This window comes from Pipra filicauda, unplaced genomic scaffold (genome assembly GCF_003945595.2).
Source record: "Pipra filicauda isolate LSUMZ 115617 unplaced genomic scaffold, ASM394559v2 scaffold26_size5592650_pilon, whole genome shotgun sequence".
In the NCBI taxonomy this organism is placed as follows: Eukaryota; Metazoa; Chordata; class Aves; order Passeriformes; family Pipridae; genus Pipra; species Pipra filicauda.
The window spans coordinates 4,261,545-4,284,937 of record NW_024104387.1 but is presented as its reverse complement, the minus strand read 5'-3'; the positions used below and the strand labels follow the sequence as shown (position 1 = coordinate 4,284,937).

The 23,393-nt window shown below is 40.5% G+C and overlaps 1 protein-coding gene and 1 long non-coding RNA gene across 2 annotated transcripts in view; both read right to left on the bottom strand.

The window, feature by feature from the left end:
- IPO7 (importin 7) overlaps nucleotides 1-14,961 on the bottom strand; it is a 35,606-nt gene extending 20,645 nt beyond the window's left edge. Inside the window, exons 1-5 of the mRNA XM_027737366.2 lie at nucleotides 14,438-14,961; nucleotides 5,421-5,502; nucleotides 3,618-3,771; nucleotides 3,151-3,309; nucleotides 619-775 (exon numbers count right to left, since the gene is read on the bottom strand). Of these exons, the coding sequence (XP_027593167.1) occupies nucleotides 619-775; nucleotides 3,151-3,309; nucleotides 3,618-3,771; nucleotides 5,421-5,502; nucleotides 14,438-14,521 (636 nt within the window). The 5' untranslated portion in view covers nucleotides 14,522-14,961. The remainder of the gene's footprint in view (nucleotides 1-618; nucleotides 776-3,150; nucleotides 3,310-3,617; nucleotides 3,772-5,420; nucleotides 5,503-14,437) is intronic.
- Nucleotides 14,962-17,795: 2,834 nt separating this feature from the next.
- On the bottom strand, nucleotides 17,796-23,047 carry LOC120323485. The gene is made up of 3 exons (XR_005563968.1): nucleotides 22,473-23,047; nucleotides 19,431-22,175; nucleotides 17,796-18,496 (listed from the first exon to the last, which is right to left on the bottom strand). It is a non-coding gene; the product is annotated as an uncharacterized LOC120323485 (long non-coding RNA).
- Between the last annotated feature and the right edge of the window lie 346 nt (nucleotides 23,048-23,393).

The following is a 23,393-nucleotide window of genomic DNA, read 5'->3' as shown; positions in this document are numbered from 1 at the left end:
AATTGCTTTATAATAAATGTAAGTTACTTTCACAGTTTGAATTTTAGCTTTCAAATCTTTGCCTACACTTAGCTATCATGAAAGATTAGCAATTTACCTGGAAAATCATGCTTAAGAACTTAACAAAACCTAAGCCTATATCCTAAATATCTTCAAAGGTGCTAGAGGTCTTTGTTCCAGTTAAGTTTTGTTTATGCAACGCTAAAACACTACTTAAATGGATGTTACACTAATTTCTGAAGCATTAAACAGCACATGAACGGTTTCATTCCAAACTGGTTATTTACACTGGTAATTCTATGTAGGCTGGTCTCCACAATCTGTCCTTAGAAAACTGGTTTTCTAATTGGTTTTCCAGCAAACACTCTATCTTAGAGGATGGCATGTGCAAGTTCTAATTGTATCTATCTAATGCCAACCAGGAATAGCACTGTACAAAAGTAAAAGCACAAGACAATCAAACATACCAGAAACTTGTGATTCACAGAGCTGAGTAGTAGGGAAATGATTCAGATGTAATCTAATATTGTAATATTTGTGTCACTTACTATTTTAAGGAAAAGCATAATGCTTTAATTTAAATTATTGATCGAGCATGTAAAAAGTTTATTTTTTTACCTGGACAAGGGCGTAAAATATTTTGAAAATCTGTTTCTGGATGAGGACAGACTGATCTGATGGATCATTCAAGAGCTGAATGAAGCTATCCTTCAGAACTGGTAGAAAATGTTGCATTGCAGCTATCAAAGGACTCCGCTCCTCTGGTTTCTTGTACCTTTAGAGAAGAACAAACTAGTTTTGTAGATCTTTCACGTAGCTTTCAAATTTTAAAAGTCCACCTTTCCCCAGTGTAGACACAAGTAGGTTATACGACAGTTTGTAACAACATATGATTTAAAAAAGACCCCCAGACATTTCTTGTAGCAGAATCTGAAATAAAGCTATGGCCAGACAGTACTACAGCTGAGAAATACATTTATCAGAGCTCACAATTTATCAAAATATTTGCAGGAGCTAGATCACTTCAGTGACATTGAAGAAAGTAAACTGTGAAGTCTCTCAGTCTACCACTGATGTCTCTCACATATCTTATTACTGATTTGGCCAAATCCAACAACCTGGCAGAGAAGGGAGCCCTTAAGGCCATATGGGGCAGACTCAGAGCAGGCTTTGATTGCAACCACCCTTGAATTAATGCCTCACACCCTCCTGTGCTGGTGACACTCCAACAGCCTGTGCTGAAAACAAGGCTCCATTTCCTTTCTCAAACATTTCAAAATTCCTGAAAGGAAACAAAGCTGCATTTTGAAATCTTTGCCCCAAGTTTTAACCTTAAAACAAGAAAGTCCTTATTGACTCAAGAGTTACCACAGCAGAACAGGATCTTGTCCTTACTGGTGATGACAAGAACAAGGTAAAATATCACTTTAAGATTGTAGAGCTTTATTTTTTGATTAAGCAATTAATGCTGTCATACTCTTGGGGTCATGTGGGACATTTCTGGGCTACAGGATTGGGCTTTGGTTTGGTTTTGGTCTAGACTTTTCACTAATATGAAATATCAATGGCACTTCTTAAACAGTGCCAATATTCAGAAATATATAAGATAAAGACTGCTCAATCTGCTGCCAGATGGCATGTTCTGTAAAAACTACTACAAAACACTGAGCTCCAAAATCCTATTCAATAATACAGTTTCCATGCATTTTCTGAAACAGAAACCTAAATTAAATGTTGCTTAGGAAAACTCTGTTTCTAATTTCTACAAGACACAATCAAAAAACCCCAGAAGAAGTGGCTATGCAAACAGCAGCCATTTGATCTCGCTGGTTAAATTTGGAGAAAAAAAAAGATGAAAAGCCCCAAGATATTTACCTTCCACAGTAAGAGAAAAAAAAAAAATTCAATAGCTACATATTGAATTAAAAAATTTTACAGAGATCTGCCTGCAGTCATACTGTTACACACTGAAATGTGCATGTTCCTACGTGATTTGCGACATGGAAGTGACCCCTGTTGACTTCACCAGAAAAGCTGAACAAGCAGGAGCAGTTCCTGGCCTCAGCTGAAGTGTTTGATCAGCTAAGACTACAGACACACCTGTTGCCTTAGCTGATCACACAATGACTGTGCTCAGATCAGAATTCCTCCCCAAACAAGGACTGCTATCATCATAATACACTACCAGTGAACACTTCACGATTTATATCTCACAGATCTCTGCAGCATACTTGGTTCGAGATGTCTAAACAGAAAATCAAGTGAGAAATTAGTCTGCTTTCCTTTCCTAGCAGGACTTGCAACATTTAACCACTAAAGAAACTCCCACATTACAAAGGTCTTTATAGCATTCCTGTAAAAGTATTATTGAGGAAGTGGAAGTCACCTGGTTTACACCTGAAACAGAAACACTATGCATACCAGTGCTTCAAAAGAGTAAGTTGGGATTCCATCAGTTCCACTACTACAATTCCCTGGCTCCAGGACTGTCCTTTTCTGTGACCCAGCTCAAATGAGCTTCCTACACAGCAGCAGCAGCAGCAGCCAAGCCCCACACAGCTTCTCAAAGTGCAATATCAACTTTAAAGCTCTGAGCAGACACAGACACCGAGCCAAGAACATTCACGTATCCCAGCCCAATGCCTTGATATAAGAGCACAGTGGGCTTTGATAAAAGTATCCTGATGGGTTGGATGAGGCTATCAAAGTCATCATTCCAAAGACAGTCAACTAATTCTGAGCTTCCTGACATTCAAGATTTCACTCTTTGAAACTTTCATATGTTTCTTGTCACCGAGTTTAAACCTGGTTTAGATAATTACTGTCTGCAAAAGTTATTTTGGATTTTGAGCAGACTTTCCTACTGCTATCAATCCATAAAAAACAACTACCAAGTGAAGGCTTTAAAACACTCTCTTTTTTTCTGATCTCAAACTTTTAATGAAGGCAATTTTTCTGTTATTTTAGTGGAGAAGATACATGAGCCAACATCTGCATAGCAAGTATTTAAGAATATTTGCTAAAATTAGACTTCCATCACCTTTGTGCAGTCCCACAGACAACTCTATACGGTTACAATATACATAGAGAATATAAAGAAAACACACCAATATAATAATTCTGCTGAGTTTTATGGTAGAAAGAACTTACTCATAGTTTTTCACGAGTTGATAAAGACAAAGAAGAATTCCAAGCCAACAAGCACTGTTGTCAGACTGGAGATAAAATCCAATTTTCTCCACAACTGCAGTCCAGCGACTAGGATAGTCATACTTGATAATATGGTGAATGCAAGTAGTAAGTTGTACTCTAGAAATCAAAGGCACAATAATTAAATTTCAGTTACTACTATTATTTTAGTAATATTCTTGTAGTGTTTAAACAGTGAATATTGTCCATACTTAACTTTAAGTTTTGTTTGGAACGTTTAGGTTCTGTACTTTCTGCTTAATAGTCGCCATTTCAGGAACCTTAAATTTTTATATGCCACACAAGCTGAAAACTGTTGTTCCATCTACATTAATTCTATGCTTGGGATACACAGTGTATGACAATGATGCTTAGCACCCAACAGTCAGAATCCACAGGCAATTCATAGAGAGGCTAAAACTGCTCACCTGATCAGCTCAGGAGAGTGGATAATGGCTTCTACAATATTCTCACGAATACAATGTCTATCTTCTTCTGGGATGGAGTAAGGTGGGATCTCTCCTGGTGCAGTTTCACGATCTGGCCAGTACTGGGTTATCATATTTTTCAAGTAGATAACCCCTGTGAGACAAAAGTGGCAAATCAGCTGACAGCCATTCGAAGTACAAAACAAACAAACATCTTGCAAACAAATCTTTATTAAAACAAAACTGATGGAAACTACTAAATCATTGACCATTTCTGAGTAGGAGAAATACATAAACCATGTAAAGTATTAACCTAATAATTTACTAAAGTATTAGCCTAATAATTTACTAAGTTGATACTCTTTTACACATTTACTGTGATGTATTTTTAGTTCTGTAAAGAATGTGTTTTCATATAAAAATACTTAAAGTATTGCTTGTATCTGTGATCCAGACAGTTGTGGAACATTTTAGCAACATGCTTCTGAAAAATCCTTTATAATTATTTTCTCAGTATTTTCATTAAAACAAAGCTAATCACTGCTAATGATGACCTCAAACATCCCCTGTAAGCAAAAAAAATCTAATTAAGTTTGTGATAGATGAGTGAATGCTAAAGAGAAACAGAGCTCCTTTATACCAAGGTTATGGGCCACATCAATTCGTAGCAATCAGGCTGCTGGCACAAATGCCTCCATTTACCATTTGACAACCAAACCCAAACTGCTTGTGTGGCAGAATATAAATTACAGCACTCAGAAAAGTACTTCTAAAATGCAACAGGAAATCTCAAATGGCAAACTAATAACGGTTACTATTAATCTAATTCTACATACAAATCCATAAAGCCACTACTTTTCCTGAATCTCATATGCACCTTTTGAAGATTCAGAAACCAAAGGGTTTCTGAAAGTGTCTGCAGAGGTTAAGGGACGCTCAGCAGATCTGTGCTATTACAGGACTGAAGTGATGCAGACTTCAGTCTGCCCTCAGCGGGATTTATCATGCCATTAATTGCTTTGCAAACACACGCTGTTTGTAAGCTGTGCCTCGTATGAGCCATCCCCACTCTCCCCAGAATGCTTTGGGTTTTAAGTGGCTTACAAGGAGGAGGGTGAAATTTCAGAGGTTGTTTGCAAACCTTCCCCTTTTATTGCATTTTATACACGTTAAGCAGTAACCTTTTTGAGTCATCATCTGAACGGCACCCCCAAACAACACGATAAAAATGCAAGTTAAGCTTATGCTACAACTTAGAGCAGTCTACATGGAAGATCCAAGTGATCAAGGTCACACTTCCTGACCAGTCAGAAAAACCTCTGAAGTATCATTTTAAAAACCTCTATCAAGTACTTATAGAAGCTTTAAGATGGTGTCTGGAGTTGTCAATATTCAACATCAATTTTACTGATGGCTCCCGTGCAAATAAGCAGGGTTCCAGGAGACATGATTTGTTTTCTTCCATTCAATATGCTGAAAACATTAGCACTATCAGTACAAGGTTAAATTACCTCCTTGGACCAAGTGTATCAGCATCATAAACCTTTCTGTTCCCCCAAAGACCATTATTCACTAGAGATAAAGGGGAACAATCACTCAAGAGCCAGACACCTTTTCTTTCTGTCTTCTCTATTCAGAGTATGGTGCCAGATAATAGCTCATGATGACTGTAATTCGAGCAACTCCCAATTTTTGAGCGTTTGAGACTAAAACCATTAGAATTCCTTAACAGTATCTGCATGTGTACTTGTGTGTATGCACCACTGAGGTAGATACGAAGAAAAAAAACCCTCAGAAACTTGCCTGCCTGTCTCACTGGTAAATCCAGTTGCTCGGACATAGTGATCTGAAGCAGGGTTGAAACAAAGTTCACTGACTTATGAGCCTGCAGAGAGGAAAAAAAAAAAAAGAGTACTATTTAGTCATAGTTTCTTAAGTTATAGAATACTCCCATTAGGTTTTACAATATCTTTATAATGATGTAATGCAATCAATAGGATACCAGCAACTCAGACAGTTTCACAGGAGTCAGCTAATCAGCCAAAGCATTCCAAAGTTTCGTGCTCACTGTATTTTGAAGACAGCACGGGGGAGGAAAAATTCTACCGTTTAAGGTAACAGAGTTGAAGAAACCACTGAACGGGCTCCAGGAATCAGCCTTTCACAGTCACCAAACATATTCCCCATTCAGAACAAACACTTGAAACAAGACCACCTAAATAGCCAGAAAAATCCAAGCGCAGCAAGTTTACAGTGACCTTTAGCAAGGTATGAATTCATTATATAATAAGCTAAGAAACAGATGGTTACTATGTTTTAAAACTAAGCCCAACTTTAAGTAAGCCTGTCCAACTCAGTTCTATCTTTCTGAAAAACCAGCTTCAAGGGACCACTGCTGCACTGTCTGCAGACCCACACAAAAGCAAACCAAGAACAGGGAGACCCAAACAGGAACACACCTCCAGAGTAACAACTTCCCAAGGATTTGCAAGAGTTCACTTACAAAGAAATCAAAACATGTTCGTTTTCTTACAACAATGAGAAATTTCATTGATGCAATAAATACCATATTGTATTTTCAATATGAGGAAACAAACCGTAACATTATTACGGCATCCTTTACCCACCTTCCCCAAGCAACAAGAACTCGAGACATTAAATTAATTTTGCTGGCAGAAGTGAATTGCAATCCTTAAAAATTAACTCTACTTTTTTTAACTGAAAGCCAACATGATTTTTCTCAAGGTTAAGAGTCAATGGACATGAGTTAAAGTGGGAAATCTCTATTTTACACACATGAAAAAAATTCACAAGGGAGGCCAAGGTCTGAAACTCCTGTCCATAGAGGCTGTGGGGCTTTATTCTGTGATATATTCAGTTGGACAAGTCCCAATTTACATCATCTAACTTCCAAACAGCTTTGCTTGGGGCTTGACCAGATATCTGCACAGTTCCCTTCTAACCTAATTACTCCATGATTCAAATTGGCAAGATATATTTCTGTTTTATCTTCACTTACATGTCAGTATTGTTTCCTATGTTCTTTGCAGCTCCCCTATCAAAGACAACTGCATAGATCCACATAATTTAACCTGTTAAACTCCTAGGAGAACACCTCTTACCTACTTGTTACTCAAGTATTACTCCCTACATAAGGCAAGTAAGTGAATACTTTGAGAACCATTGAAATTACAGTATTTATTTATCAGTAACAGATGGCTGTCTCAGATATTGCAGCAAATCAATATCATAAAGAGAAATAACCAGGAATTGTCTTTCTATTCTTTTAGTAGCACCAAAAGCTCTTTTGACAATATGAAATTATGTCAACGTTCCTCCTAAGTGTGTAACACTGCTCAGCTCACTCCTACAGTACCAGAATCTTCTCTCCAGCTTTTCCCTAGCAAGTATCTCCTATATGTTCCAGTATAAGCAAGTGTAGAAGGGACAGCCCGGGACATGACATTTGTACTAAGATTTGATTGAGTATAGCTTGTTTTCTACCTCCTGTTATTTAAAACAGATTTTAAATGAAGAACGAACTTGACATAAGAATCTCCCCGAAATGTTAAAACGTTGTTGAACACATTCATCCTGTGCACTACAAATCCACAGGCTCGGGAACACCCAGAAGCAACACGGGCACCTGCTCCAAGCCAAATGTTTATTTGCAGAGTGTGATTTGATGAACTGGGAGTAAGTGACACTGCAATATGAGCACCCGTCTTTCTAACCCACGTGCCTCTGGTATCCCCAAAGTCCTGAAGAAGAAGCAAATACACTTTCAAATGAGAGGGGAAAAAAAAAAAAGCAGCACTAGTTTTCAATTATCAAGAAACAGTTGAATAAATAAATTTAAAATAAGATTTACTTGTTGGGTTTTATTTCTACTACAGCTCCAGGTCCGTTAAGTTCCTTCCTTCTTTTCTTAAGTCACATTAATAGACACAACACATACCAAATGACATCAGAGCCTATTTCAGCACAGCACTCAATTAGATGTTTAACATTAATGTCAGCGGAAGTGCTCCTGTACTTAACGTGCTATGAACTTGAAGAAAGCTTTCAGTTTCGACAACCTTTAACTCACCTACAAATAAGGTCATATCAGTCTGCATAAAATGGACTTCAAAGAGCAAACTGCTGTCTTTCCACAAGGACTATAAATTTAACAGATACCTTTTCTATAGTGAAATCTCATGATGTATTTCATGTTTGCAAAGTCGAAATAAGAAGGATTCCTTTCGCTTTTCCATGATAAATGACCACCACTGTTTTAATAAGAACTAGTAATTTCAGTAACAAATACAGAAAGGCTGAAGAAGTATCATGAAACTAATGGGAAAAACAAAAGAAATGGAATTAAAAGAATCTCATGTCTTAAAAGCAACAAAAAATAGACAGCAGTGTATCAAACTGCCACACACTGAAATTTAATAAAATACCAAAGAACAATCCTTTCTTTATTTAAAAAAAACAGGGCTGAGTCTGTGCCTATAGCAAGCTACAGAGGCTCCCTAGAAATATAAATTATATTAGTATGTGGAATTAATACATTTTCACTTTGAACTATGAATAGTTTTAAAGGACAGGACCAAAACATTATCATACCTATACCATTATCTGTTTTTTGGTTTGTTTTTTTTTTAAATCTTACAAGTATCATCCTTATTAACATCTGAAGCATCAGACACCAGCCATGAGGATGAGCTACTTTATCAGGTTTAGTGGTTCAAAGCAGATTCAGACAGATATAATCTGTGCTTTTAATATAAGGTAGCACAAGTAAAATACCTTGTACTTGCCAATCAAAGCCTCCTCTTAATCCATTCAGTTAATACCTAAATTCACACAGAGCTACATTAACACTTCTATGCATTCTAAATGGAAAAGAAAGGAATTCCACACTCTTTACAATGACCTCCTTTCCCCAAGCCGCTGACAGGAAGGTGATTCCAGAGAAAGCAAAATGTAGGGACATTTCCATGAAGGTAAGTGTGTACTGACCGGTGAAATCCCAGGTACTACAGGAACTGGTCACTTGCTCCCTTGCTCTGCTTTACTCTTAAAAAGAACATCCAATGTTTTACTGATACTTGGAAAAAAAGCCCTGAACCTAAAATAAGACCCCACACAGGTGTCTTTTTGTATCTATATCATTAAAAAATACTGAACCCACATCCATTTCAGCTCTTTTCATCTTCAATAATTTTACTCCCCAAAGAGGGCTGCCTCTCAGGACAGCATGCTCCTCTTCACTGACAGCACTGCTAAAAAAAAAACAAAAAACCAACCATACTAAAAAACCACCTATTTTAGGTACATATTCTATAAATATATGGTATTTTGTACATATGTGTATTTTATAAAAATATACAGATATACTTGCTTTTGGATTTAGCGCATGTAATTAACCAGAACACTTCACTCTACTAAAGGTAAGCTACAAATGAAGATTAACTAAAGGCCTACCAAGGAATTATCTGAGTGCAGAGGATTCTGCTGGCCCATGCACACCCCAGTCTCCAGAAGAATCAGGTGCACTGATGCCACTTCAGTGAGAGCCACCGGCAAGAATTATCATTCTACACAGAAGTCCCACAGCATTGGGAAATCAGGATATCACATACTCTAAACTGCCTGGAGTACAGAAACAATTTCTAGTACTTTAAAGTTCTGACTTTGGTAAAACTTCGTCTTTTATTCTCTTACTCTCTGTTTAAAAATACCCTTTAAAAATAAATATTAACCTTAGAGAACTACAGTGATATTTTTTAAAAAGTAGTTCTGTCACAAAGTCAGTTTTCCAACATGTAACTCAACATTTAAAGAAAAACAAAACCAAAACTCATCTCAAGTCCTTCCCCCTCACAAATCGTCCAACATGCCATGTCACTGGTATGACTTTGCTGTCTAAGAGCCAGAGAATTCAGGGACTTTTCCCAAGAGCAATCTTTGCTATGCAGCCTGGCTAGCTGAGGAATGTGTTCTATCAGACCACAAACCTTGCACCACTGTCTGTTAATATCAATCACTGTTCCAGAACATACAATCTTTCTGCATATTCCTCTGCTGTTTTTCCTAGCAGAGTTGGTTTGCTAGACATGTGCTAAAACAGACTTTTGAGAACAGTGACATACCAGACACATAACCTAAAATAGAAATGAAGTTTGAAGTTAACATTAAAGAGACCAGTTCGCGGTATGTGAACTATTGACAGTTAAATATAACACAGAAAAGCACTTTTCCTCCAGTAATGATACTCGCTAAAGTAAGTTACATTCATCTTTAATAACAGAACTATTCATATCTCACACAAAGCCTGTATGTCACTAAATGATAAAAACAGGTTTCATCTTGGGTAAAAAGACCTCCATCCATTCTTCTCAGACATCAGGAATTTGACATACCATAACAGGCACATTACAATAGGCACCTCCTTTACTGTTGCCAAAAAAGCAAAACAGAAGGACAGTACTTACTATATGTTGCTGAACAGGTTATTTATATAGCTATTCAGAGTAGCACATGTGAATAAAGGCCAAAATTTTTAAAGTGAAGTAGCTGAAAAAAATATAAATGCAATGCATCTCCATCATTCCAATTCTGAAAAAAATCTGCATGCAATTTTTGATCTTAGCCACAACAGGACTGGGTGCACATAACTATTATACTGAGCTGAAACTGTTTTTTTTTATAGAAAGGTAAGGTCAGGAACTGTAAGGCCACGCTAAATCGTCAAACTGCCCTGTAGCACTCTTTCAATTCTCTTTTAAGAACTCAGCAGGTGTGGAAGTCATTCTGACCTGAGGTTTTTGCAAGCCAGTTCTGCCACCTCTTCTGCAGCTACAATGTATATGCAAACCTAGTTGGATGTCCACAAAAGATACAGATGCACTAATCAGATCTTGCAAACCTCCCTAATGCTCACTTCATCACGATATTGGCTGCAAGTTCGGAAGACTATTTGCTCGGAAAAAGGAATGTGCTCCAAGCAGAGGCTCGCTAAGCACACACAGTAACTATTTGCTAAGTCATGAGAAAGTGGCAAGTGGCCTTGTCTGCTCGGATTTTACCTTGTGCTGGGGAACTTGCATCGGGAATGTAACTTCTCCATAATGAAGACAAGTCTCCCTTGGTTCCTTACTGCCCCCAAGGGGATTCCTGGTGTTGGACCAGCCTTGCCACACGCAGCTTAAAAACACCCTTTCCCAAAGCATATCTCACCTAGCACACCCCAAAATATATAGAAGGCTTCCATCTGTATAAGGGAAATGAAAATAACTAAGTACTTTGGGCAAAACGTCACACTAACAACTTCAAAAGAGAACTCATGATCTGATAATCAAAGCCAGGAAATTCAAGCTCTGCTCTTGTTCTCACACTGCAGTATAGTCACAGGTGTTATACATGAAGACCAGGTTAGAAAAGGTTAACAAAAAATTAACAATGGGGGTAACACTATAATCACCTGGCCTAAAGCATCCATAGCATTTCAGCATTTGGAAAGCTCTGTCTCAAAGGCACTGTGTAAGAAGTAGCTTCCTTTTTCCCCTTTGATAACCTTTCACTCCAAAACTCTCAGTAGTTTAGAGTCCAGTCATTTAATATAACCATTCCATCGTTATGACATTTGTATCTATTAAGCAGGCAGTGAAAGGCACTGAACTAGGCCCAACTGCATTTTGTTAAACTGATGGCTATGGTGACCAGTCAACAAGATTTCCTTTTTTGCATTTCCCTGTCACTAATATCAGAACATAAAAAAGCTAAACGTAACTTCTGAAAGGCACTTCTCAGTAGAGCATCAGAATAATGTTTTTCTAAACAAACTCTGTTAGGCTTTGACTTTAAAAAATGGTGAGTTATAGGGGATTGCTCTTTTTTTCCCCTAAACATTCTCAGACACAAAAACTGGGTTGTTAGTCTAAAAAGATATACTAACAGCTCACACAACAAGGTTAATCTCAGAGACTTACAAGACATACATCACAGTTAAGTCATAAATTCCCTGGAATTACAAAGAAGAAACCTGCAAGGAAAATAATATCTAGCAACTGCACCTTCATAAATATGTTGATATTAAAAGATAAAACAACACTGTGTATTATTTTCAGAGTGTCATTCCATAGCTGCATAGTTAAAGTATCTATTTTCATCACCATTTCTGAGAAACACTTTTTACACTCAGTACAAAGACTGTTTCTCAAAAGGCAGCAACATCTTCTTGCTGCTTTCCAGTAGCTTACTTGAAGATTCTGGCTCTAAGCCCTGGTAAAACACAGCTTTCTCCTGTAAGACAGGGACAGAGATGGGTGAACACTTCGAGGAACCTCATCAGCTGAAAATTCCAGAATGAGAGAAGCTGTTGGACACAAGAGCTAGTGGTCTCATTCCCAATAACTTCTTTTCACAGTGAGAAAAGTAACGCCAAAGAGACTGGAATACCTGCTTTGTAATATCATCTCAACTCTTAAAAGTTCTCACACCATTTTATGTGCAGGCAATATAAACTGATAAAACTCAGTGAAAGAAGAAATTAGGCATAGAACAATTCATGACTTAGCCAAGGTCAAAGGAAAAATAACATAGCCTGGACAAATACAGAACCATACACCTCTTCTCCAGTCAGTGGAAACTTTGTTGATTGATAGGCTATGATGAAGACAGATCTAGATACTTAACTCTTCTGATAATCAGGAATATCAATTACTGACTGAACCACCTTCTTTTCTGGTAAGGTAAAATGACCATCCCGCTGAAAACCAGACTCATCAGCTCAACAGAGGCACTTCTGACAAATTAAAGGTAAACTAAAAGGTCAACCAAGGACAACTATTAAACTATAAAAATACTTGTGCAGCCTGGCCATGTGCAAGAACAGTGTGCACCTCTGTTACAATCTCATCTTTACAGGGCAAGAGACCACCATACCTGTAATAAAGTATTAACTGGTAACAGAATTGCCCTAACATTCAACAAATTTAAACCAGTATCCTGCAAGCAAATGCATAACTGACTTCAACAAACCTATGCAAAACCAGGACCATGCATGCAACTAAAGCTATATGTATGTACAAATGCTTACAGATTTAGGGTTTAGCAAATTTTTTTATCACAAAGTATCTGTGAAAGATTAGTGATGCCGCATTTCCAACAACAACAAATTCTTACAAGCTGGTTCAGTAACAACTGGTGTTTTTAAAGGAGCACAGATATTTGGATTTTATGCCAATTTAGCACTTGTATAGTACACCACAGACCATGGAGTTCTGATTCCAAAGTGCACACAAAAGCCAGTTGCCTGCGAGCACGATCCTTCATGCAAGAGTTTGCCATTTGCTGAAGACCTCAACTGGCAGTGAAGGTAATTTCCTGCACCTTCAGCAACTCAGTACCTGCAGAAAATAACTAGATTTCAAGCGAGTTACTATATATAGACATGCATTGAACATGCAAAAAAATGCATTTTGGGGCCAGCTTAAGATTTCATTGATATTACTGTCTTTATAGGTCACTACATTATTTTAATTTTTGATTTAAATAACAAACACTAACATTCTTTTAAACGGAGTATATGGAAAAGACAGTAATTACTTTATATAAACCTCAATTAATCATTGAGTAGTTTTACAGCTATCTATTTCAAATGTACCCAATATTTATTTTCCATTCACTTATTCAATGACATGCAAGAGTTTGGCTTAATTACACTTTTTCATAATCTGAGAAGCCATACTTTCAGTTTTTGAAAGTTTCTCCACTGCCAGCAGAACATTTGGCCCACCTTTATCTAAGCTCTGCTGAACATCTGTTGCATTAAATTAGTATCGTCAGGGCCAAAGTCTGCTTAAGAGCAACAAAGAAAAACGCTTGTGGAAAAGGCCAACTACAGGCACCACATGAGCTGCCACACTGGCTTATCCTTCACCTCCTCCATCTCCTTTTCACTGAGTCAAACACTAGAATATCTTTTTTTTTCTCCAAATGTCTACAAGTCCCATGGCTGTGTCTTATCAATAAAGTTTTTCCCCTGCCAGGTGAGGTTAAGTGGAAAAAAATACAATCTTCTTCCAAAATTGAAGCCTGTGGAACTAGGACCTGCTGGTTTTGTTATATCCCGGTTTGACACGTGAATGCAGCCTAAAACCATGACATACCTGGGCTGGGAACCCTGTCTTTCCCCTGGACACGTGTCCACATACTCCCAGAAAGCACACCCACCTCGGCAGCCCAGCCGAACCCGCAGTCCAGGGGACCTGGAACACCAAACACTGCCAGGCTGCCAGATTTGATTCCGAACTCAGCCCAGGCCACTCTTACGGGCTGCGCTGCTCATGAAGTGATGCAGACCTCGCTACCTCCTTCCCCGCTGACAAATTCCTGCCTTCCGCACGCACAGGCCGATGTCCCTTAGACAGTCCCAGGCAGGGCTGGGTCCAGCCCGAGCCACCGCGGGCCTGCACCAAGGCCGGGTTTACACCCCTCTGCCGATCACCCTTTTCCCGGCCGAGCGCCAGGACAATGGAGAAGAATCGTTCCCGCCAGGAGAAGCACGGAGGCCTCGGCCGCTCTCCGCCGCTGCCCCCCGGCCCGAGCAGCCCCGCCCGGCCCCGCTGCCATGTGCGGGGACAATGCGCGCCGGGCCCGGCCCGCGCCCGCCGGGACACGGCCGGCGGGAAGGGCCCGGGGCCGCGGGGGGACGGGCTGGGGGGCCGGGGGGACCTTCTGCGTCCCCACCCCGCTCCCTCTCTCCCGGGCCGGCCCCGGCCCCGCTCCCCAGCGCCGCGGCCCCGGCCCAGGCCCGGCGGCGCCCTCACCTCGTTGAGCTGCCGCTCGGCGGCTTCGCGCAGCGCCGGGTCCATGGTGCCGCGCAGGGCCTCGATGATGCCGCTGGGGTCCATGGCGGGGGTAGCGCGGGGGGCGGAGGGCAGGGGCCGCGGCCGCGCCGAGCGCACATGGACCCGCCGCCTCCAGCGGCCGCCGGCGCGAAAGGAAGGGAGAGCGCCAAGGGCCCGGATAGAGCTGCCCCCGCCGCCGACGGGAGCGGCGCCCCTTCCGCCGCACGGCCCGCCCCGCCCCGCCGCGGGGCGCCGCGGGAGATGCAGTCCCGGCCGAACAAGCCGGGGCGCCGCGGGAAGTGCAGTCCCGGCCGGCAGCACAAACCGGGCAGCCGCGGGAGACGCAGTCCCGGGAGGTGCAGTCCCGGCCGAACAAGCCGGGGCGCCGCGGGAGGTGCAGTCCCAGCCGGCCAACCACACTACCCGGGGCGCCTCGGGAGATGCGGTCCGGACCCTGCTGGACCGACCGCACAGCCCGGGGCGCCTCGGGAGCTGCGGTGCCGGCCGCTCGCCCGCCTCGGGAGCTGCGGTGCCGCACGAACGGCCCCGTCGCGGGAGCCGCCGTCCCGCACCGGCCGCCCGCCCGCACCACCCGCTCCTCCCGAGCTGAACCGAACCGACCCCCGCCCCCGGGCTGGCAAACGTCCGGAGCGATTCCGTTGTTTTAGCGAAAATCCCTCCCTTCACAAAGCCCGCGCCTCGCTTTCGGAGAGGCTCGGGCGGCTCGGCGAGGAAGGAGGGATGCGTGGAGGCATTGGGTTCACTTCATCATGGGCGTGGGGTGCAAGCCGTGCTGATTTTAGGAAAAAAGACAAAAACCACGAAAATTTTGTCAGAAAACTTTTTTAATAGCGTTAAGAGAAGGAGACTTAATTTCTTATACAGTTTGACTTGATTTTTTTCCATAAAATACTGAACTCCATTTCAGTCTCTGTGATCATAGAATCATAGAATCAGACGGGTTGGAAAGGACCTCTGAGATCATCAAGTCCAACGCTTCATTTTTTTTTTAATTTTTTTTTAATCCAGTCTCCGGAAAAATCCAGTCCGGGTTTTCCATTCCATTCCGTACTCCGGAGAAATCCAGTCCGTGTTTTCCCATCAATTCCGTACTTTGGAGAAATCCAGTCCGGGTTTTCCAATCCATTCCGTACTCCTGATAAATCCAGTCCGTGTTTTCCAATCCATTCCGTACTCCGAAGGAATCCAGTCCACGTTTTCCCCCACCCTCCCAAACAGCCCCGGGACTCCCCGACAGAGGCACCTCAAGGTGCGAACCCCCCAAGGTGACACCAGAACAGCGTCTTATTTATTGTAACAAACACGGAGGATCACGATGCAATGAATTTCTTCTGCTCTCTCTTGTGTAGAAATGCCACCTATACACAACGCAGACAACCTCAGGCCGCTGTGGGAGAACGGAGCCCCTCAAATGGCGGGAGGTGTCCCGGGAGGCGACTGAGCTGAGTGGGGGGCGGAACCCTGCGGAATCAAGCCAGGAGACCAGGATGCCACGGCATCCCCACCTGATGGTTTCACAGCTCCCTTTAATCCCCTTTAGCCAGCTGGGAGTTGGCTTCACCTCTACGGTAAACTTTGCTGAAATTTTGTTCAGAATGGGTGTAAGGAAGGCACTAGGCTCCTCTATGTAGCCATGAGCTCAGTAGTCTCTCCACCCCACCAGAAAAAAAGCAGGAGCCATCTCCACCCCCTCCAGCCAGATGGCAAGGCTTGAGCAGATGCTAAACCCCATGTTCAAAAAAGTTTCCCAGGGGACAGATGCTTGAAAACAAGATTCAGCCATTAGCTGGTGGAAGTGAGCGCAAGTGGAACAGCAGGAGTAGCAATGGTGAGATGAAGCAGGAACGAAACAGTTGCTGTAATAGAGCCAAGGATACTAAGATCCTGAGTAAATGCCGAGGAGACAGAGATTTTTTACAGCTTTTACACCAATATTTTACGAAAAATTTTTTAAAAAGAACTACCCAAAACAAACTAGGCAAGAAAACACAAAAATCTGTGATGTAAGGTTCTTCTGAGTTCAGAAAAACTGGACTTCTTTATAAATATCCTTTCAAAGGTGCAGGACTCCCTCATCAATTTTTACTTTTAACAGTTAACTCTGGACAGCAAGGTGGGGGGAAAGAGCAAGAGTTTCTTGTCAAGAAGACAATACTGGGTACTGAACAGCTCTTTAGTGAAGAAAGATGTAACGGGATCAAATGTCTAACAGGTAAAACTAGAGAATCTCTGAAAAAAATTCCCACTGGCACTAGCCAGTACTCTCAATGTTTTCTAAGTGAGACTGGATGCAGTTCTGGAAGATAAGTTTTAGTGAAAACACAAGCTGTGCTTCAGTCAAACCAACAAGATTTGGGCTTTAATAAAAAATATGTGCATAAAACTTGAATTGCCAGTTTATACAGGATGTTGGACTAGATAATGTGATCATGAACTGCACAATGTTTTGGGGTTTGCTGTTTGCTTTCAGGTTTGATCTATCTGCTCCTGAAGGCTCAGTTTCCACAATGTGGAAGTCCAGCTAACCCAGCCCGCAACCTGCTTCAGGCCCTGTGGGACAGGCAGTGGAGCAAGAGTGTCTGTAGCTACCTCACAGTTTCACCTCCTCCTCTCTCATGCACTGTTTTCCAGCCTGTATATTTATATTTTATGGCCCTTAGGGAAAATGCCACTTACAAAGCTGCAGAGTGGTGGATCAGTGACACCCTGGAGACATAAGCAGGAGACAGTAGCTGGTACTTGTGGCACTAAGGTGGCACTAACAGTTCACGCTCTTTTCACATTTTTAATTCAATTGCACAACCACAGAAGTTACAAAGGCATAGAGTGGAATGAGTTATATTATTGTGAAATAAAAACTCTTGCCGAGGATCACAGAATTACTGCAAGTAATTTGACCTCAGAGTAGTGCTTGTGATCACTGTGTTCCCCAAGAATGTTGTCTCTTTATATGCATTATGGGCATGGCTTTATTTAATTTTTGCAAGGAAAAAAGTGTGTTCTTTCCTTACCGTTCCTTAAGTGGGACCCCAAGCTCATCTTATATTTATGATTGTTCCTAAAATAGACACCTGTGAATCAAGTGTAATGCTGACTTTACATTCCGAGGAAGCAAAGCTATAGAAAATTTAAGTAAAAGGAGTGTGCATTCATCACTTAGTAGTGTTCAAGCAGATGCTGATTTTTAAAACACAAGCTTTCTAAAGCAGTTTTTACAGTCAAGATGCAGCAGTAAACTGAAATTGTTCAGAAATAGTTGTGAAAATGTTCAAGATGGGGAACAGGCAAAACTTTCTGAAAGTTCCAAAGGGTAAAAAAGTATATTTAAGCTGTAACTTTAGCTGTATAACTAAGTATGTGTGCAAATGAGGCTTATGCAAGCTATATGTACATTTATCAAACTATAATATTTCATTCTATTTGGTAAGACAGAGAATTCAAGTTAGTCCTGTTTAGAAAAATTTTAGTCTTTATAATCATTTCCTGTTTCCAGGATTAAGACTACAGTTTTAATTGTGTGTTTGTGATTTATTACAAAAAAGAAAACACATTTTGTTTTTGCTTGCATGGCACAGTATTCTTTTTTCTTACTTTTCCAGCTTTTCCAACCTATCTTTTGCTCTCTCCTTTGTAAACTTGAGAAGACAGTTATGTGCACCAGTAAGTCAACTTAATGAATAATAGTTTATCTTTAGATAAAAGACTAAATCGAACCTTTTAAAACTTTCCTATTTGATTTACACAAGTAGCAAGTTCAAGAGGACAGCTAAACAGATATCCCTAAAATCCATTCTATGCCAAAATTTCAAGATTAAAATTTAGGCCAGGCAATTAGGTACATTCTCTCTACTCCCTTCCCCATTTGATATGTAAACATTTTTTCTTTCATAGAAGAAAAGTACAAGGAGAGTAAACTTACCAGATTTCTGCATAACACAGGGAAGCAGGTAGATAGAAGAGGAGTCTTTTATGCAGGAAAAATGTAAAACCAGTTTTGTTGCTTTACAGAATATATACCTGAAATGATCAGAACTGTGTTAGAAGCAGAAGAAGAGGGCAGATGAAGAATCAGAGCTACATGGCCAAGTGTGTTTTTTGGGTACCACTGCAAAGAGAGGAGACTGACTGTTGCTGGGTGAATTCTCTGTCTGTTGGAGAGGAAGCATAATAAAGCCAGGCATCAAAGGGGAAGGCAGGAAAATGCTCACAGCTTACTGAGAGAAAAACTGAGATGAGATAGAGTCTGTGTGGAGCAAATAAGCTGGAAAGTTTACTTACAAGTACTAAATGCCTTTCTGTTTGACTCCTGATACACTAAGGGAATCATAACTTTTCATACATATTTTTAAAGTAAAAAACATTTCATAGAAGTACCTTCCTCCTTCATGAAATTACTTTGCTAATAGAAATAGCTCCATAGATCATAAATCTGAGGTAGCTGCTTATGTTAAAAGAGTCAAAAATAACAAAATTAGGGTTGAAAAATTGGAGACTTCCTAGATAAAGCAAAGATAAATATCAGAATTTGAGTGTATTAAAAACACATTTTTATAAGGCCAAATTATTTGAATTTTCTGCCTTTACTTGCATTTTAGATATTATCTGATTAGCACTTTTATTAAGTGACTCATAGTGTTTACCCTTTGCAAGTCCTTACAATTGCTGTACGAATGGGATTAATATGTTTTCTACTTGGTTATATTGTTTTAAATACTAATATTTTCTAATTTAACAAAAGCAGTTATAATGCTGAGGAAGAGTGAACATAGGAGTCATTCTGACCCGTGTGTAAATTGCTAAAGAAATATATGTGTTTTGTAAAGTGACAAGGTGGAAAACACTTGCCCCTCATTTCACTCTTCGAAGGCACGTGAACGATGCAATGCAGGACAACATCGTGTTCTCAGGGTAACGAGGAGCTGTGTCAGCTTCCTCTGGGTGCTCCTCATACCTTGGTTCCTGCTTGCCAGCATCCTGCTGTTCCACTACTGGCCTTTCCTGAGCAGGATTCTTCGCTTCGGAATGTGAAATGAATTTTCATTCATGTTTCTGCTGAGTTGACGTGATAAAATAATGAATTGCTGCAGCTAAATCAAGGTCAAAGTTTATTAAAGTATTTGCAGGATATTGTATCACCAGTCCAGTAAGTAACTGCACACAAAAAAAGCAAACATGCTGGTTCAGCTACAATAAGGATTTCTACAGAATAATGGCTTAACAGCTTTTTGTGGTTCTGATAAAACCACTTCCTGTGGATTCCTTTTATTTTCTCTGTGTTAGCCCTGCTCATTCAGAAACAATTACATCATATTAATTAATAACCTCTCACACAAGCACCTGACACTTCTTTTCTGTTTTTAGCCTGTTTTGTTGCAGGATCTGGGCCAAGAATCTGATCCTGTAGTCTGTCCACAGGCAAAAAGGAACATGTATTGTATGCAGTAGAAAACATGTGTGAATTTCTTTATCATAGATATTTGCAGATCTGGATTTCTGCATTCAGACAGGCTGTTTGACAGGAAACTTGTCTAGAACTGGGTGCATAATGTTCAAGATTGAAATGAAGAGACTTCCTTCACGGAACTGCCTTAGGTGAAAACAGTCTATTCTTATCAGACTGTCCTCATTAAATCTATAATCTGATTAATAACTGACTCTATGATGCTCATTTATTATGATAGTAAGTGCTATCAGTCAATTTATAGCTTTTTCAATTAATTTAATAATTTCCCATAGGAACACACATACAGCAATTAATTTCTCAGAATGCTGGCAGCTTTTCCAAAATGTTTCAATGAAACACATTTTGACCCTTATGATGTTGCTCTGAATTTCAATTATTTTTCATTACAGATGACTGTTTTAAAGGTGACACTAATATATTTCATAAAAACTAACTATGGGTGTTGTTGCATATGGCAAGGGTGAAAGGTTTGTGCCTTGTGGATTGTTTATTGGCTCACTCATTATGGTTAGTTTCTGCAAGAACTTAAACCTTAAAGGCCAAATCAGGAGAAACACTGGGCACTCTCAGTGCAGACATTTTGTATCTCATGGAAAGAGCAATCTAGGAGAAGATACGGCATGACTTTTGCCCATATTCTGATCAGACCATGCATTCTTAAATTGTGAGTTGTGAAACACATCGTAACAGGAAAAAAAGTCCACCTAATAACTTTTTCCATTCTGACCTCCAATGCGATTCATGTAATTTATTTGAAGGTTGCAGGAACTCCTTACAATATGGGAAATGTTTAGAAGTTCTAAACTTTTTCACTGAAAGTTTTGCCCTTTTTCTTGCCCCTCCTTTTTTTTTTAATAAAGTACTAGTGAGTTTTCCTTCTTTTCCTTATCCTTCTTTCTTCCACAACCTCTTTTACACTCCCATATTATCTGTATACCCTTCTCCATCTTCCTTTCCCTACCAGAATTGTTCTTCTACATTTTCTTCCTGAATCAAGTATCTAACTACCATGCAACTTTTTCACAAATCTTTGGTTTCCACTTCCAAAGACTCCCAGGTTTTTCATCTCATCCTCCTCTAAGATAGAAGAAATTTTCAAATCAAAGTAGAAACTCTGATCTCTCTCATCAGATCTTCTGGGATCCCTGAGCTACACTTGGAATTAAAGCAAAGGATCAAGCATCCTGCAGTCTCTGCCTGCTGGCCACCAGTCAGCAGCTCAGTGACAGTTGTGAGTAACTTCTGCCCAGGCTATTTCAATTTTGGAAATTATCAATTCTGAAAAGTAAGGTGCATTTAATTTTGAAAATCTTCATTCAGATTTCCAGTGCAAATTGTGGAAAACCGCAGAAATAAGCCTGACCATACTGTTCACCTGCAGTGCTTTCTGACACACTGACTTCCTCTCCTGAGCAGGGGCACTGCCTCTGCTTTCAGCCCTTTTTGATCCCCCTGTATGTTGTGCTGACACCAATGCTGTGAGCAATGGCCCGTTGTGACCAGGAGAAAGAGCCTCTGCATTTATATGACTGAGCAATTAACTAGATATTCTTCCCTCATCCCACACACGTACCCAGGGAAGAAGGGTGAATAAACCAGTGCCCTGTCACTGGTAGCACTACCCAGATTGTTGTCTAAGGTCTTGTGTTTTATGAAACAGGCTGCTCCTGACATCAGAGCAGAACCGTCTTCCCCTGGTGCGATGTAACATTGTTTACCAACTTATGTAGGTAAGAGAGAAGTGTATTCCCAGAGCAGAAAACCCTAAGAACACAGTGTCACATGACCCAGTGCAACACTGAGACATTCCGCGCCTGAATTTCAGAGAGGCTGAGGTCAGAAGTTGGATACTCGGTATTTCTGAAAAGCACTGTCTTAATAATTTCACCTTTGCCAGGCGTGGCTACCATAACATTGCTTAGGGGTGTTTTGTTATTTAGAGAATTAATGAAAGGACACGCAAACCTTTTCTAACACTGAAGCAAGGTTTAATTTTATGCTTTATTGGTCTGGTTTTTGGATCTATGTACCTTTACTGCCGATTTGATCCTCCTTTTCCAAGCCAAATGCATTTACCAGTTAACACCAAAGGATGATTGAGGGGGACAGGAACAATGGTTGCTGGTAATGTAACCACTCAGCTCTGCAATACCTTGAGACTGTTGACATTTCTGCTGAAAACCCAGTTCAGGTAACCAAGTGGTGTGTTGCGTAAAGACCACATTCCAAGAGCTGTAGAATAAACGTGGAAGCTGAACTGTTCAGATCTCAACAAGTTTTCATTTTTAACCTTTCCCAGTGTCTATTTGTATCTTATTACTTTCAGTTATTTTTTTATAAACACATTTTCTCCTCTAGCTTCTTCCTTAGCATTAGGGGACAGAGTTAGGACCTCAAATCAGGGCAAATTAGAATAAAAGGAAGCTTTCTTTATGACAGTACAACCTGCTTAGCTTACTTACAGTCAGCAAACAAAACGCAGAAAGGAAATACCAATTGACAGTTACAAAGATCTGACCCCTTGTGTACCTTTTAAGAACCTGGCAGTAAGAGGAGAACATTCAGGTTCTGCAGAGTTCCAGCGGGTGGTTCCACTTAGGCCTTTTTGAGGATAGTGGAAAAAGCAGGTTAAAAAAAAATCTCAATTGCACTCTGCAGCATTAATTCCTGTCATTACTCCAGCAGATTAGATGCTGTCAAAGATACACCCCCCAGCATGTGTTCAGCACTGGGAGGAGATCTGAAACTGGCACTCCAGAGCAACAGTGTTTGTGCATTACCTTCACGTGAACCCTGAGATTTCCAGGTAAGGCACGTTATGGGCCCACCCGTGTGGATTCTGTGAGGTGGTTATATCAGGAACAGCGACATGGCGCACAGAAAGGTGACAGTAAATGATGGGATTGAGACTGCACAGAACAAGCTGCTCAGCTTCGCTATTCACCACCTCCCTCTTGAATTTGTGTGCCCAAGAACAAGAATCAACAGACAGAAACTTCTGCCAGCACCCCAATATATATCCTAAGCCTTGGTTTAACTGAGCAGAAACTTCAATTCCACATTTGTAGAGGCAGAATCTGTAACAGCATCTAGAGAGAAATTAAAATGGGTCTTTAAACAGATTAAAAATAGTGTTTTTTGCATAGAATAACACAGATTTGGGAACTTTTGTCCTGCAAAGAGGTATGTCCAGCTACCTCATTGCTATGAATAAGAAATCCTTGAAGGAACATATCCCTTCTAAGAAGGAATATTTGAATTTTCAGCTATGTTAGTATAAACTCAGCTGCAGACAGGGTATAAATTGCATCATTGCATTTAATCCTACCCTAGTATTAAATATGAATCATGGCTAATGGGTGTACCCGGAACAAGGGCCTGTGTGTTCCCTACACAGAAATTTACAACTGTAGTAAAACCGATAAACCCCAGCTTATAAATACCTCAGCT